General features: G+C 51.3%; 7 protein-coding genes across 7 annotated transcripts; 4 read left to right on the top strand and 3 right to left on the bottom strand.

Annotated features, from left to right (window-relative positions):
* Positions 1–294: 294 nt before the first annotated feature.
* Malapachy_1545 (2-oxoglutarate dehydrogenase complex e1 component mitochondrial precursor) lies at positions 295–3,360 on the top strand (the record flags this gene model as incomplete). The annotated part of the gene is made up of 1 exon (XM_018136049.1): positions 295–3,360. The coding sequence occupies one exon, from the start codon at positions 295–297 to the stop codon at positions 3,358–3,360; it is 3,066 nt and encodes a 1,021-aa protein (XP_017990828.1).
* Positions 3,361–3,667: 307 nt separating this feature from the next.
* Malapachy_1526 (synaptobrevin) lies at positions 3,668–4,096 on the bottom strand (the record flags this gene model as incomplete). The annotated part of the gene is made up of 1 exon (XM_018136030.1): positions 3,668–4,096. The coding sequence occupies one exon, from the start codon at positions 4,094–4,096 to the stop codon at positions 3,668–3,670; it is 429 nt and encodes a 142-aa protein (XP_017990883.1).
* A 252-nt stretch (positions 4,097–4,348) lies between these two features.
* Malapachy_1541 (50s ribosomal protein l22) lies at positions 4,349–5,070 on the top strand (the record flags this gene model as incomplete). Its single annotated transcript, XM_018136045.1, has 2 exons — positions 4,349–4,351; positions 4,498–5,070. 2 exons carry the CDS (start codon positions 4,349–4,351, stop codon positions 5,068–5,070), a joined length of 576 nt encoding a protein of 191 aa, XP_017990639.1.
* Positions 5,071–5,447: 377 nt separating this feature from the next.
* Malapachy_1568 (hypothetical protein) lies at positions 5,448–6,448 on the top strand (the record flags this gene model as incomplete). Its single annotated transcript, XM_018136072.1, has 2 exons — positions 5,448–6,241; positions 6,271–6,448. The coding sequence occupies 2 exons, from the start codon at positions 5,448–5,450 to the stop codon at positions 6,446–6,448; spliced, it is 972 nt and encodes a 323-aa protein (XP_017990795.1).
* Positions 6,449–6,494: 46 nt separating this feature from the next.
* On the bottom strand, positions 6,495–7,616 carry Malapachy_1556 (serine threonine-protein kinase; the record flags this gene model as incomplete). The annotated part of the gene is made up of 1 exon (XM_018136060.1): positions 6,495–7,616. One exon carries the CDS (start codon positions 7,614–7,616, stop codon positions 6,495–6,497), a length of 1,122 nt encoding a protein of 373 aa, XP_017990820.1.
* A 754-nt stretch (positions 7,617–8,370) lies between these two features.
* On the bottom strand, positions 8,371–12,455 carry Malapachy_1521 (hypothetical protein; the record flags this gene model as incomplete). Its single annotated transcript, XM_018136025.1, has 2 exons — positions 8,371–12,305; positions 12,407–12,455. 2 exons carry the CDS (start codon positions 12,453–12,455, stop codon positions 8,371–8,373), a joined length of 3,984 nt encoding a protein of 1,327 aa, XP_017990865.1.
* Positions 12,456–12,598: 143 nt separating this feature from the next.
* Positions 12,599–15,330, top strand: Malapachy_1536 (glycosyltransferase family 2 protein; the record flags this gene model as incomplete). The annotated part of the gene is made up of 2 exons (XM_018136040.1): positions 12,599–14,662; positions 14,689–15,330. 2 exons carry the CDS (start codon positions 12,599–12,601, stop codon positions 15,328–15,330), a joined length of 2,706 nt encoding a protein of 901 aa, XP_017990765.1.
* Between the last annotated feature and the right edge of the window lie 59 nt (positions 15,331–15,389).

Raw genomic sequence — 15,389 nt, 5'->3', positions numbered from 1 at the left:
ATATACATAATTGCAATATTTTTTTTTGAGAGCTTATGTGATTAGGTGGGCGTCAAGCATTCGCTCCGACATGGCATCTCCTTTCTACGTTTATCCGTGTGATTGGATATTGAGGTTTCCTCCCTTTACGAATCCCGTCGGGCATAGTCCTGGCCTCCACATGGGCGTTGCCAAGTCCTTTTTGCCACTACTGGTAGGCACATTGTTGGGTTGCTTAACGCTACAGCCATCCGCTAGTAAGCTTGGTACTTACTATTTCTCCTTGGAAAGTAGCGAGGAAATTATTCCACAAAAATGATGCGTCCCATTTCTAAGGCACCGCTGCGTGCCTTGAGCATGTCGCGAGCGCGTCAGCCCTTTCCAACATCGTCTGGCTGGCGTATGCTGACTTCGTCTGCTCGTGTTGCCAATGTGCAATCTAGCAAGCCATCGCCACCTTCCCCGAATGACTCATTTGCCAACACCACCAATGCATTCTATGCTGAACAAATGTACCGTCACTGGAAGGAAGACCCTAAGTCGGTGCACAGTAGCTGGGATGCTTATTTCTCTGGTTTGGACAACGGCTTGCCGAGCAGCCAGGCTTTCCAGCCAGCTCCCAGCCAGCTGGCCATGCCCGGCACTGGCGGTATTGAACAGGCGCCTGACCATCCTGCTGATGACTACTTGAAGCTTCAGCTGCTGGTGCGTGCTCACCAGGTTCGTGGTCATATGCTCGCTAAGATCGATCCCCTTGGTATTTTGGACTCGGAGCGTGCCAAGAACGTGCCTAAGGAGATGGACCCTTCTTACTACGGCTGGTCTGAAAAGGATCTTGACAAAGAGATGCAGCTTGGTCCTGGTGTGCTGCCTAACTTTGTGAGCAAGGGCACCAAGACCTTGACGATCCGTCAGATCATCGACGCGTGCCGCAGCACGTACTGTGGCTCGATCGGTTACGAGTACGTTCATGTGCCTGACCGTAAGAAGTGTGACTGGCTGCGTGCGCGCATTGAAGTTCCTGAGCCGTACAAGTACTCTGTGGAGGAGAAGCGCCGGATCTTTGACCGCCTGACCTGGTCTGACTCGTTTGAGCGTTTCATTGCCTCAAAATACCCGAATGAAAAGCGTTTCGGTCTTGAGGGTGCTGAGTCCATGATTCCTGGTATCAAGACCATTATTGACCGTGCGGTCGAGTTCGGTGTGAGCTCAGTTACCATGGGTATGCCTCACCGTGGCCGTCTCAATGTCCTGGGTAACGTTATTCGCCGCCCTATTGAGGGTATTTTGCACCAGTTCGCTGACCACTCGAACGAGGACGGTGGTGGTGACGTAAAGTACCACCTGGGTGCCAACTACGTTCGTCCGACGCCTAGCGGATCAAAGGTCTCTCTTTCGCTTGTTGCTAACCCTTCGCACTTGGAAGCTGAAGACCCTGTTGTGCTTGGTAAGACTCGTGCTATTCAGGAGTTCAACAAGGACAAGGAGCACAAGACCTCGATGGCTTTGCTGTTGCATGGTGACGCTGCCTTTGCTGGTCAGGGTGTCGTGTACGAGACCATGGGCATGTACAACCTGCCAAAGTATGCCACGGGTGGTACTATCCACATCATTGTGAACAACCAGATTGGTTTCACGACGGACCCTCGCTTTGCTCGTTCGACCATGTACCCGTCTGACATTGCGAAGAGCATTGAGGCTCCGATCTTCCACGTCAACGCCGATGATGTGGAAGCTGTCGACTTTATTTGCAAGCTTGCTGTGGACTACCGCAATGAGTTTAAGAAGGATGTGGTGATTGACTTGATGTGCTACCGTCGTCATGGCCACAACGAAATCGACCAGCCGTCGTTCACTCAGCCGCGTATGTACGAGGCTATTGCCAAGCAGGTGCCCACGCTTAAGCATTACGCCAAGCGCCTGGTTGACGAGGGCTCCTTTACACAGGAGGAGGTCGACGAGCATGAGAAGTGGGTGTGGGGTATGCTGCAGGAGGCGTACGAGAAGAGCAAGACGTACGAACCTGAAGAGCGTCAGTGGCTCTCAAGCGCTTGGGAGGGCTTCCCATCGCCGAAGGAGCTGAAGGAAAACATCCTCGAGCAGCGTGAGACTGGTGTGGACTTGGAGCGTCTCAAGTACATTGGCAATGCCGCGTCGTCGTACCCTGAGGGCTTCACTGTGCACAAGAACCTGGTGCGTATTCTGAAGAACCGCATCAAGGCTGTGGAGTCGGGCGAAGGCATTGACATGAGCACGGCCGAGGCCCTCGCCTTTGGTTCGCTGGCCATGGAGGACATCTTTGTCCGTATTTCGGGTCAGGATGTGGAGCGTGGTACGTTCTCTCAGCGCCACGCTGTGCTTCACGACCAGAAGAACGAGGAGACCTACACCCCGCTCGACCATCTCTCGGAAGACCAGGCTCCATTCTCGATTTGCAACAGTTCGTTGTCTGAGTACGGTGCCCTCGGTTTCGAGCTCGGTTTCTCGCTTGTTGACCCGAAGAACCTGACCATTTGGGAGGCGCAGTTCGGTGACTTTGCCAACACTGCTCAGTGCATTATTGACCAGTTCATTGCTTCGGGTGAGCACAAGTGGCTCCAGCGTACTGGTCTGGTCCTCAACCTGCCTCACGGTTACGATGGTCAGGGTCCTGAGCACTCGAGTGCCCGTATTGAGCGCTTCTTGCAGCTTTGCGATGACCACCCGTACCACTTCCCGACGAAGGAGGAGCTGCAGCGCCAGCACCAGGACTCCAACATGGCTGTGGTATACTGCACTACGCCTGCCAACGTTTTCCACGTTCTTCGTCGCCAGGTCCACCGTGACTTCCGCAAGCCTCTTATCCACCTTTTCAGCAAGTCGTTGCTGCGTCATCCGGAGGCTCGCTCGAAGCTGGAGGATATGGGTCCGGGCACTTACTTCCAGCGCTACATTCCGGAGCCTCACAACTCGGAAGGCAAGGATGAGCTTGTGCCTCCGGAGGAGATCAAACGTCACATTCTTACTTGCGGTCAGACGTACTTCGCTCTTTTGCAGTACCGTCGTGAGAACAACATCAAAGACGTGGCTATCTCGCGTATTGAGCAGATTGCGCCTCTGCACTACGAAGCTCTTGTGGAGAGCTTGGACAAGTACCCCAACGCTGACTTGATGTACGCCCAGGAGGAGCCGCTGAACAACGGTGCCTGGTCGTACCTGGAGCCGCGTCTGCGCACGACGTGCAACCACACTGAGCACCACAAGGGCAAGGAGTTCATGGTGGCTTCGCGTCCGCCGTCGAGCTCGGTGGCCACGGGTAACAAGGGCGCTCACCAGGCTGAGCTCAAGGCTTACGTGAAGGCTGCGTTCAACCTGGACCGTAGCGTGCACGATGACCACTAAAGGTAGACAACAAGTCCTTTATTTGGTTCGTAGGTTACGTGAAACGAAACAACAGTTAGAGACCATTTTAGGTATGTCTACACTATTCGTGTACTTCGTTCTTTTCCATACATTGTACCTACATGGGCGAACTTCGTAGGATGCAATCTTAACTTTCACATCTCTAAATAGACAGGCTGTCGGTACAGTTGGCCCTATTTATATACAGTCTGGCTCCCAAGATGCGCCAAGGAGGCCGAGTCGGGCTTATCGGTTGACTGTGCCAACCACCATAGTCAACAAATTTGCCTCGTTAAAGCATAGGTCTTTATGCTGATGTAGCTTGGGGAGCCGAAGCAGCGGTAGTTGCGTTCTTTGTTTTCTTGTCGTCATCTGTTGTTGTCGTCACCGCGGCGGGAATGATGATCACACAGAGCAAAATGATAATGACAACAATGATCAAGATCCGCATCTTAACATCTTTCCACCACATACGCTTTCGCACCTGGTTCGCACCTCGACGGAAACCCTGTGCCGATACAGCCAAACTGTCCGTCTTGTTTTGCAGACTGTCCAGGTTCTCACCACGCTCGTTCACCTTATTGATGTTGTCGCGCATGACGCCGACAGTTTCGTCGATCTGAGCCTGAATTTGAGCGGTACGCGAGCTCCCAGCACCCACATTCGGTTTTGACGAGCTTTCGGCACTGCTTGGCGGAATATAGGGATCGTAATGCGATGAATTCCTGGTCTCCATGGTGGCGACTATGACAATGCTACAGTGTGCCTGGCGCGATCCGTTCGCATCGCTTTGTCAGCAACACTGGCGCCCGGTCATTTTAGATTTAACATGTGCTTGCGCCCGTCTCCACGTGGCATCCATATGGTACCACTGAAACTACATGATGCACGTGATATTTTCGGATTCTTCGCAGGTGCCTTTCGTGACCCAGTTGCGTCCAGCCAGACTAGGACGGACTCATCGTTCGACGACTTCGTCACATTCAGCATGGTACGTACAATGGAATAACGCCGGTGTTGCATGTGTATTTCATGCCCACTACATGCATGAATACGGTATGCGTGTAAGGATGAAGGTATACATTGTCATCGTTACCGGCGTTCCGCCAATGTCAACAGATGTCTAACATGTAACAGGCCCGCTACGCGTTTGACGATACCAAGCTGACGGAGAAGACGGCCAAGTCGCGCGGCGCTTACCTGCGTGTTCACTTCAAGAACACGCGCGAGACTGCCGCCGCCGTCAATGGTATGAAGCTCCAGAAGGCTTACGCTTACCTCGACAACGTTGTTGAGCACCAGCAGGCCATTCCTTTCCGCCGCTTCAACGGTGGTGTTGGCCGCACCCAGCAGGTGAAGGAGTTCAAGACTACTCAGGGTCGCTGGCCGGTGAAGTCGGTCAAGTTCCTTCTTGGCCTTCTTAAGAACGCCGAGGCGAACGCTGAGGCTAAGGGTCTTGACACTGAGGCTCTTGTTATCCGCAACATTGCTGTGCAGCAGGCCCCGAAGACTTACCGCCGCACTTACCGTGCTCACGGTCGTATCAACCCGTACCGCAGCTCGCCGTGCCACATTGAGATCCACCTTGCTGAGCCCGCTGAGCAGGTCGCCAAGGCTACCTCGAATGTGGCTGTTCGCCTGAACAAGCGCCAGCTCGCCAAGAAGCGCGTGGCTGCTGCCCGTGCTATCGCCCCGGCTGCGACTGCTTAAATGCAGTGACCTCTTGTCACGGATATGCGTTTGCATGTTACGAGGTTGTGTATCCTTTATATAAGATGCATTGTCTCGGTCTTTTACCTTTTGCCTCCCAGGTCTCGGTTGATGCCGTAGTACAATAGCGCTTTGCGCGGCATGAGTTTTGCTAGCCGCTCTGCCAAAAATGAAACTCATCTTCCGATACTATGTATGTGATACAATAGTGAGTCTGGGTGTGATGTTGGGTCTAGCCCGCTGAGGGAGCCATCTTCTGGTTTTCGATTTGGCTTCTGGAACAGGGACTTTAGTCGGCCGTTCCCTACCGACTTGTCCCTCCACTCGTAACTGTGTAGTACGAAACATCCGTGCACCTAACGACCAACTACATTAGCATGAGCGAGTGCAAGGCAACGCCACCGCCTCTGACGGGCACACTAGCTCTGTATCAGACCTCGCCCATTCCGTTGCCGTACTTTGAGTCCAATGGATCACATCCCAACAAGCTCGTATTCATCCCTGGCCTAACAGACACCATGGGCGTCGTGCCTTATCTCCCTCGATTGGCGCAAACACTCGACAAGATCGGCTATTCGCTTGTACAATTTGTCAAGTGCTCTGACTTGGGGGGGTTTGGAACTTCGTCTTTAGAAGGTGACGCGCAAGAAATCGCTCAATTAGTGGAGCATCTGAAAAGCCGTGACACGGCTCCATGCACAGGAAAGCTTGTGGTTATGGGACATTCCACCGGATGCCAAGATGTGATTCAACTTCTCTCACGGGATAGGGCTCTATCATCCACGAAGCCTGGCTCTCTTATTCACATTGATGGCGGGATATGCCAAGCCCCTGTCTCTGACTATGAGTTTTTTAAACATTCATTGGATTCCAATCCCTTAGGCCAGCAACAGTGGGCCGAAAGCCAATCTCTCTTGGATAAGGGCAAGCCTAGTGCCCTTCTTTCTCGCGAGCATGTAGCTCCTGTGCCGGCGTCTACTCATGGTCGCGGTCCTGGTAATTCTGAAGTGGCCCTTAACCCAGCGTTTACCGCATACCGATTTGCTAGTCTGAATGGTCCTAATGGTGATGATGATTTCTTTAGTACGAATCTTCCAGATGAGAGGGTGCAAGAGGTTTTACAACCAGCCTTATCTCGTGCATCCTTGCTCATGCTATTGGGAGAAGAAGAGTACGTTTTCTGTACCAACTAACGATCAGCGAATATGTGCCCACGAAGGCAAATGTTCCCGCAATGACTGAGCGATGGCACCGTGTGCTGCACAGCGATCGTTTCCACACGGCTTTTATACCCAAAGCCAGCCATAAAGTGGACAATGAGAGCGCGCAAGTGTTCCTGTGCAATACCGTTTCCGCCTTTTTGCAAGATCTTCATTAGTTACACTCGTACTCTACACATAGTCTTCCAAGATATAAATATATACTTAATAGAGAGATAGCCATCGCGACTGGCACAAGTCGTCAATCGTCCATCGTGTTCTTGGATTAGTGTCTAACAAATGCTCCAATACTTGTCGTGCTTCAGAGCGAGACCCTTCCGGTTCGTTATCATTATTATTCCAATTTGGTTCACCTTGTCGATTTTCCCGTTCACTGTCGGACAAGAGACGGTATGGCATTTCATAATCGCCGTTGGAGATACGCCGGATCATACGCGACTGTATTCCATCCATGAAAGGTAGTTGTCCCGCCAACAAAGCATATAGGATACATCCCAGGGCCCACATGTCACGCGCAAAGACAGGCATGTCTGGCGGAAGGGAGGGGCGGTTGTGAGAAGGGACAGAGTCTTCCAGGTATGGTTCCAAATCCATGTATGAGATCAATTCTGGTGCGACGTAGGCCACGGTGCCGCAGGGCGTAGGGGCCGAGTTGGCGCCCAAGTAGGAATCCGTCCGCACTTTTTGTGACAGACCGAAATCAGCAATTTTCCAAGTAATGGGCCCATCTTGGTCATCTTCCGGCTCGAATCCGAGCACATTTTCCAACTTGAGATCATTGTGCACTACATGCGCCACTTTATGCAGACAATAAATGGCAGACGCCAATTGACGCATGATGTCACGGGCAGCTCGGATAGAGATGCCTTTCGATTTATTGGCCGATAGGGATGCACGGGTAGAGGTGCCACTGGTCAAACTCATTACTTGCTGTGGTCCTTTGTTAGACATGGTTTCCTCTTTCTTGCCCTCTTGACGAACAAAGCGGAGCAAATTTCCAGAACGGCTAAATTGCATGACAAGATAATGTCGGGTGTTGTTCGTATTTTCAGCTGGATCATCAAGAATTCTCTTTTCATAATGGATGAGCTGGAGGAGATGAGGATGATGTGGCAACTCTTTCCAAATATCAAGCTCTTGCTTAGCATCGCAGGATGCCATATTTTCTGGGTATATCACTTTCACGGCCACACCATTCAGCTTCGTTGAGCGATTCCAATGCTCTGCTTCATATACAGTCGAACTTCCGCCAAACGCCACCGCACTCTTTAGGCAGAAATGGCGTTCAGGCGGCCCGAATTCGTATCCTTTTTCAGGATCTTCCATCTTCGATGACCGTGAGCTTCCGCGTTGCGCTCCAAAAGAACCTTGTGAGAGCTTTCGTGCTGTAGTCATTTGGTCATGACCGCTTCGCACTGAAGAGGCACGTCGTAGGTACGTAGAGATGGTGCCATGCGACTGGGGGCGACTCTCCGACGAGGAGCCGCTCATGCTGTTCATCCTCCCAAGCCATTCAGATGCCGTAGTTCCTGTAGATGTGGCTCGACTCTGAAGTAAGCTCTGCCCGAGGTCCTTTGCCTCTCGGGACGGTGGCCCATTCATGGTCGTTAGGGATAAAGTTTTTTGGTTGCCACCTGTGCTGTTTTGGGATACAAGCTGTTCCCAGGCCCATGATCGAGCTTCATGAAGTGTATCTTCACTGCCTCGTTCTTCCTCTATGTCCTGTCCCTTTCGTGGGGGGATGTCTACGGGGGCGGGCTTTGTCATACGTTCGTGGTCAATAAGAGAGACCTGATTAAATTACCGACCGATCTTGTATGCGGGGCAAGACTTTAAAGCCCATCTCTGGCACGTGCATATGTGGAGGCTTGGATCTACGGCGTCAGGGCATGCACTTGCAACGCCTTTCACCACATACTCCTGTCTGGCATGGCACGGAAGTCGAACAAGCCACGTGTCACAAGTGCATACCAGCGGTTCATAAAAACGGAGCTAGCTAAATTAAAGGAGCAATTCCCAGATATGGAACACCGCGAGCGGTTTAAAAAGGCTACACACCTATGGGCTTCGCAGTCTCGCTCTAGTCGAGGAAGTCACGCTCGAGGATCGCAGTAATTTCACGCCGCGTGCGTAGCCATGTTGGGAAACTGGGGAAGTCGTCCACTGAGTTGGCCGACGTAGGCTCGTCAATGGACCATGCCAATGGGTGATGATGGACAGACGAACTTAGTGAGGCAGAGTCGTCCTCTTCATTCGATACCATGGCACTGTGCATCTTGTCCAAGAGATAGCTGGCAAAGGCAATGAGATACCCATACCGTGCGAGGTAATTCTGAAATACGCTCATCAACTGACGGTGCCGCGGTGTGTGTGGCTCCGCACTGTCTGCACGCAGCTTCATCACGGAGATGGCCTGGCGCAGATTCTGGATCGTATCCATCCTATCAATCGCATGGTCGAGCAAGATTTTCGCCAACCGACCGTACGACAGAACACCCACTAGCTGCAATATGCAGCGATACTCTCCATCCATGCGCAGTTCATCTTCACGCAGCTCGCGTGATTCATCTGCTTCGCTTGCGTCAGCTGTATCAAGCAAGCGACGACGCTTCAGCCAGTCCTGACCATACTCCCGTACACTCACAATCAGCGAGGCAATGATCATACCGCTGGTCGTGCGTCCACGACCCATCTGACAGTTAAATACGCATATAGCCTGCGTATCAATCGCATGCTGCACACGCTCTTCCAGTTGCGAAAACACGTCAGGCACAGGAGCTTGCTCATCAGTGATGGCCACACGGGCGTAGTCAACACGGTATCCTTCACTGCGCATGCGTTCATATACCTCTTTGGGTGTCAAGATATCATCATCCTTGGCCGTTTCCCAGACAGGCACAATGAGGTATTCACCTTCATCGTTGGGCACTTCGTCGTGCAGTAATACGCGGCCATTTCGTTGGCGGGCTTCTTGGCGCAAATCACGCTGTAGAGCGGACTCCATTCGCTCTACCACATCCGTCGTCACGCCTGTAGCCTCGACGTTGGTCAAGGGTTGGTCTGCTAGGCGCAGCACATGGGGGCGGCCATTGACATAGAGGACTGGTTCTTCACGCAGGTTGGTCCACACAATCTTCGCTGCCTCGTCCTTCGCGGCTCCCATCTGTGTCAGACCAGCACGAAGACCCTCTATCGTAGGCATTCCACAACCCCATGTATTTTGGGCCGTGGGATGAGTGCATGGTATGTCACTTGAAATGGAGAACAAAGTTAAGAGCGGGCATACCCTGCGCAAGTTCGGCATTCCGTCAATCCGCAGAGGAAGGCCCGCTTTGAGAATCCCACTGAAAAAGTCCGATTTAAGGATGGTAGAAGCACTGAGGATCGTACCGCTGCGATTATGCACTACCTCTTCCACTTCGTCCGTGAGAGCCACGCCATCGCCGATATCAATTTTGCCTAAAGGCGTGATAGTGGAAATATCCATGTGATCCAAGTCTCGTGCGATGGTTTTCAGCACGGGCTGCTTATGAACGAACTTTTCAAATGAGTGCGTCATAATCGAGCTGGGCGTGACACTATCCAGGAACGCCCGGAATACCAGTAGATGGAAGTATCGGTGCAAGCTCTGTACACCATGAGCAATGTATCCCTTCTTTTCATTGGCAGGTGCCTTTTCGGCCGCCTTGAAGGCATCTTCAATGGACGTACGGATGTTGAGCACGGAGCCACAGTCGTCAATAGCATCGTCGACCATGCGCTTTATTTCTTGGCCATGGGGAATCACACGCAGCAGACTGTTGATCACATGGTACGACGAGCGCGGCTTATCAGCAGGTGAGGTGGCTTTCTTGCCTTGCAGCCATCGCTCAAAAAGCAAAATAAGCACGGAAACCAATGTCGTACGACCACGTCCCAACTGGCAATTGACAACGATAGGCGCATTACTATCGTAGCATTCTAGCACAGCATGCAAGAGGTCTGCCACATCTGTGTATTCCACGCTTTTCTCTGCCGTGATAGGGATCCGGCGGAATTTCAGTCGGATATTGCTGGGCAGGTCTGCTGCTACTTGATCCATGACGCCTTGCACTGTTTGAATATCCGTAGACTCCACATCTTCCCACAACGGCACAACGTTGCCGTCTTCCGTCTCGCTGTGCAAAAGCAGTTTCCCATCGCTCCCGGAAAGTTCTGATATGACATCCGAGCACAGACGATCCTCCAATTGGCCAAGGCGTTCCGGTGTAATGCCACTGTAGTTGGTTATATTGCGGAGAGACAATTCACGCTGGCGTAGACAAAAAGGCCGGCCCTGCACATAGACCAAAGGCTCTTCGCGCAAGTTGATCCAGAGTACCGTCCGTTGTTCCTTGCTGCTAGATGACACCTGGTTGAGCACTGTAGCTAGAAGATTGTGAATTCCTTCCACAGTAGGTTGGCCAGAGCCGAAGATGTTGGTCTGCAGTACACGGCGGAAATTGACAGCGCCATGTACTTGCATGGCGCTACCACTAGGAATGAATTCCCGCCAAATGTCATGCTTTAACAATAGGCCAGGGCGAAGCACCATACCAGTTCGATTATTAATGACAAACTCCGCGAATTCATCCCCTGTGACCACTGCATTCTGATCGACAGCATCGCTCATACGATTCTTATCGGGAGGAGACAGCTCTGTGTGTACACTCCCATCGCGTCGTGTAATTACGGAGAGATCGCATACGGGATCGAAGAGAGATAAGTGATGCGACAATGTGCGAATATGCACAATACCACGCCAGATTTCTACGCGACTCTTAAGCCATGAGGCGAAACGGAATTGGAACATGGCCGTCTTGCTTTCCTCGACGTAGCTGGCAAAGGCAATCAAGAAATAGTAGACCTCCAGCGCTTTTGATGCACGGCGAAGCATAGATTGGGCTTGCGTATCATTGATTGTGGCTTCTGATGAGTAGAGCAAGCGGCGCGATAAAATGGATTCACGCAAGTTGATGACATGCGCGCAAGCATCAATTGCCGTGTCTACCACATTTTTACAGCCGACGCCTTCATCCAAAAGCCCACACAATTGGCGAACCAACCCGTAATCGCCCATATTCGCGTCCTGAAGAGATTTTAGGAGGATAGGGTGCATCAATAATTGCTCAATGATGGTGCGGCTATCATTTGCTGAAAAGCTGTGACTGAGGACATGAACAAGACGAAGCAGATGATGGTTTTGGACCATGCTGTCCTGGACCCGTCGAAGGGTTCGACCAAGTGTTTGCGACGGGGCATGCGGGTTGGGGATCGGCGAGTTGTCTGCAGCCATTGGATCCACGTTGGTGAGCAGGATACATTGTCGTCGACGCACAAGGACAGCTGCAATCATAGCAAACGTGGTCCGAAAGACACCTGCTCCGCAGTTGGCCACAAAACAAGTGTTGCGTGGATCTGTATCTTTAATTACTTGCGTATACGCGTCCAAGTAGTTGTGCTCCAATGGCTGGTCAGGTGCAATAGGCAGACGATGGTATGTGACACGCCAGCCCTGCGATTCGATCCAGGAAAATACTTCACGCACCGTACGGACCTCATCCCCCTGCACTGAAACCCACATGGTCTTGAGTTCCGAAGCGCCTGCCTGTTCTTCATGGACAAGAAGAAGGCCATTGTTTTTGGCAGCTTCTGTGAGGATATCATGCTTTAAACGCTTTTCAATCGCTTCCAGGTTTTCCGCACGATCACTTAAACTCATAGGCTGCTTTGGGCTGTGCGCCTCACGCAACACAAATGGTCGGTCACTCACATACACCACCGGCTCTTCTCGTGTGCAAACCCAGGCGCATGTTTGTTGATAAGCCTCGGAGGTGTCTTGTCTTTCTGCAGGCTGGCACCTCAGCACAGAAAGAACCGTTTTCAGACCAATGATCGTAGGCTGAGCTACTCCGTACACGCCCAAATCTACATCGGCTTCGCGAAATAGCGGCGCACCTTCCAGCGATACAGACTGATCCGATGGCATAATGTCGGCTGACAAGTGAGTCGTGTCGTGTACATACATGCTGCACTGTGATCACTCTTGAGTACCATTCCGCGCGTTAGCACAATTCCATGGCGCTCGCGTACGATACGCCTCTCATTGTTTTCCCAATGCGAGGACAAAATCCGCGCTTTGGGCATGTTGGAGGGACAGGGAGAAAGTGGAGATGGAGCACGGTCCACACTGAGCAGATTGGAATTATGTGCACAAAACAGGGCTGGTGCGTTGGTGGCACGCGTTTGGTGTTGGTCTGTCAATCTCTGTTGCTCTGACGCATTTTTGGATGCGGTCGTTTTTTGGACCACGACGTGTGGTGACCACGCCAGCTGTGGTTACATCGTCAGAGTACAACGACAATGACCCGGAAGAGATTCAACTAATCAACCCTCATGACCCGTCGACACCAACCCTGGCAGATGTCAATGATATTGTGGAAGATTATTATGGCTCTGAAGCGCATGAGCTTGCGATGATCCCCACCAAGCCCTCCTCATCACAACATGCGTCAGTAGATTGGTCTGAGAATGGATTTCCGTACCTCGATGCTGTTGATGGTCTGTCTAAAGAGCGCGCTAGCATTTCTACGCTGCCTATGGCATCATCTGCTCAGCCATTGATGATACCGGATTCCTCTTCTATGGCGGCTACAGAGTCTCTCGCTCCTACAACGAACGAGGCCCCTGCCTCTACATGGCTGGGATTCCTGTCTTCCTATATCTACCCTACACCGAAATCACCCGACTTGGAAGCAGGGTCTGATGGACGCTTTGGCTCTACCTGGGAGCGGATTCGATATGGACACATTCCTCAGCGTCAGCCACGGCGATACCGAACAATCAAGCGTGTACCTTTATATGATGGCCATTTGGTTCTTGACTGTCCCATTCCCCCGCGTCTTTTGCAACGTCTCCCTATTCGCGAAGGGCGTGAGTTCAACTTTATGCGGTACACGGCTGTGACGTGCGATCCAGACGGTTTTGTGAAAGACAGGTATACCCTACGCCAGCAACTTTACCGCCCGCCACGTCCCACCGAACTGTGCATTATCCTGACCATGTACAACGAAGATGAGCGTTTATTCACTCGAACCATGCATGGTGTCATGCGGAATATCGCATACTTATGCTCGCTAAAAAACCACCATGTATGGGGAAAAGACAGCTGGCAGAAAGTGGTGGTGGTCATTGTATGCGATGGTCGACTGAAAATGAACGCTCGAACGCTAAGTGTGCTTGCTGCTATGGGCATATACCAGGAAGGTGTTGGGAAAAACACTGTGCAAGGGACCCCTGTGGAAGCCCACATGTACGAATATACAACTCAAATTTCAATTGACCCGTCCCTCAAGTTCCGCAGTGCAGAGCGCGGAATTGTCCCTGTACAGGTACTGCTTTGTATCAAGGAGCATAACAAGAAGAAAATCAATTCTCACCGGTGGGCTTTCAATGCATTTGGTCCTCTTCTGCAGCCTAACGTCTGCATGCTTCTCGATGTGGGTACCATGCCTACGGCTCGCAGTATCTATCGACTTTGGGAGGCGTTTGACCGCGATAAGAATGTAGGCGGTGCCTGTGGTGAAATTGTTGCTTTAAAAGGCACCATGTGGCACGCGCTTCTCAACCCCCTTGTGGCTGCCCAGAACTTTGAATACAAGCTGAGCAACGTGCTAGACAAGCCTATGGAAAGTGCGTTTGGGTACATTAGCGTTTTGCCAGGTGCGTTTAGTGCTTATCGATATGAAGCGTTGCAAAATGATGCTATGGGTAATGGCCCCTTGTGCTCGTACTTCAAGGGTGAAAGTCTACATGGTGGCAACTCAGATGCTGATATCTTTACAAGCAACATGTACCTGGCCGAAGATCGAATCTTATGTTGGGAACTTGTCACAAAAAGGGATAGTGCATGGCTCCTGCGCTATGTGAAACGAGCTCAAGCAGAAACTGATGTGCCTACACACGTTGCTGAACTTATTTCGCAGCGTCGACGTTGGCTCAATGGCTCCTTCTTTGCTGGGATCCACTCGATTATCAAGTTTGGCCATATCTATCGATCCAACCATTCTACTGGCCGGAAGATTGCGCTTCATATTGAAATGATATACCAACTGTGCCAGCTCTTCTTTTCTTGGTTCTCCCTTGCGAACTACTACATTACTTTCTGTGTTCTATCCGAGTCTGTGACGGATTCGCTGCACTGGGTGCGCGTTCCATCGATTATCTGTGAATACATATACTTGGCTTTCCTTATTTATTGCTTCCTCCTTTCCATGGGCAACCGGCCTCAGGGTAACAAGATTGGATACCTTGTCTCAATGATTGTGTTTGCTCTTCTAATGCTCATTATGATGGTACGTTTGCTAACACTCACCTTTAGATTTTTGTCATCTATTTGGCTTACTGGAGTGTACAAAAAGAAGTGTCAACGAAGAGTGGCATCGCTCTAGTGGCCGATGGTGTGTTCATTCGTGTGGTGATTTCGTTGCTCAGCACGTTTGGGTTCTGGCTCATTTCGTCCCTGTTGTTCCTCGAGCCATGGCACATGTTTACTAGCGTGCTTCAATACCTTCTCTTGTCTCCCAGTTTTATCAATGTCATCAATATCTATGCGTTCTGCAACACGCATGACGTATCGTGGGGTACGAAGGGCTCGACGGCGATGCATAAAGACTTGGGTCAAGCTGCAGGCAGCACCAATAATTCCGTGGATGTGATGATTCCCAGTGAGTCTCAAGATATCGACGAAGCGTATGATGATGCCTGTCACGTCCTCAACACGAAACCTACCCGTGTCATACCCATGCCTGACCCTGATATGGAACAGAGAGACTACTATGCGACGGTGCGAACCAATGTGGTTCTTGCGTGGACACTGACCAATGCGGCACTGGCTGTGGTAATTCTTAATTTGGACCGACCTGTACACAACGTTTATATGGGTATTTTATTCTATGCGATTGCTGCCTTGTCTTTCTTCCGCTTCTTTGGTGCTTTTATGTATTTGTACGTATGCGCATGATGGAACGGTGCTCACGCCATACAGACTTGGTAAACTGTTTCAGCGTCCGAAGCGGGATT

Source organism: Malassezia pachydermatis (assembly GCF_001278385.1).
Source record: "Malassezia pachydermatis strain CBS 1879 chromosome Unknown scaffold7, whole genome shotgun sequence".
Taxonomy (NCBI): domain Eukaryota; kingdom Fungi; phylum Basidiomycota; class Malasseziomycetes; order Malasseziales; family Malasseziaceae; genus Malassezia; species Malassezia pachydermatis.
The sequence above is the reverse complement of the archived record's forward strand: the minus strand, read 5'-3'. Positions and strand labels throughout refer to the sequence as shown.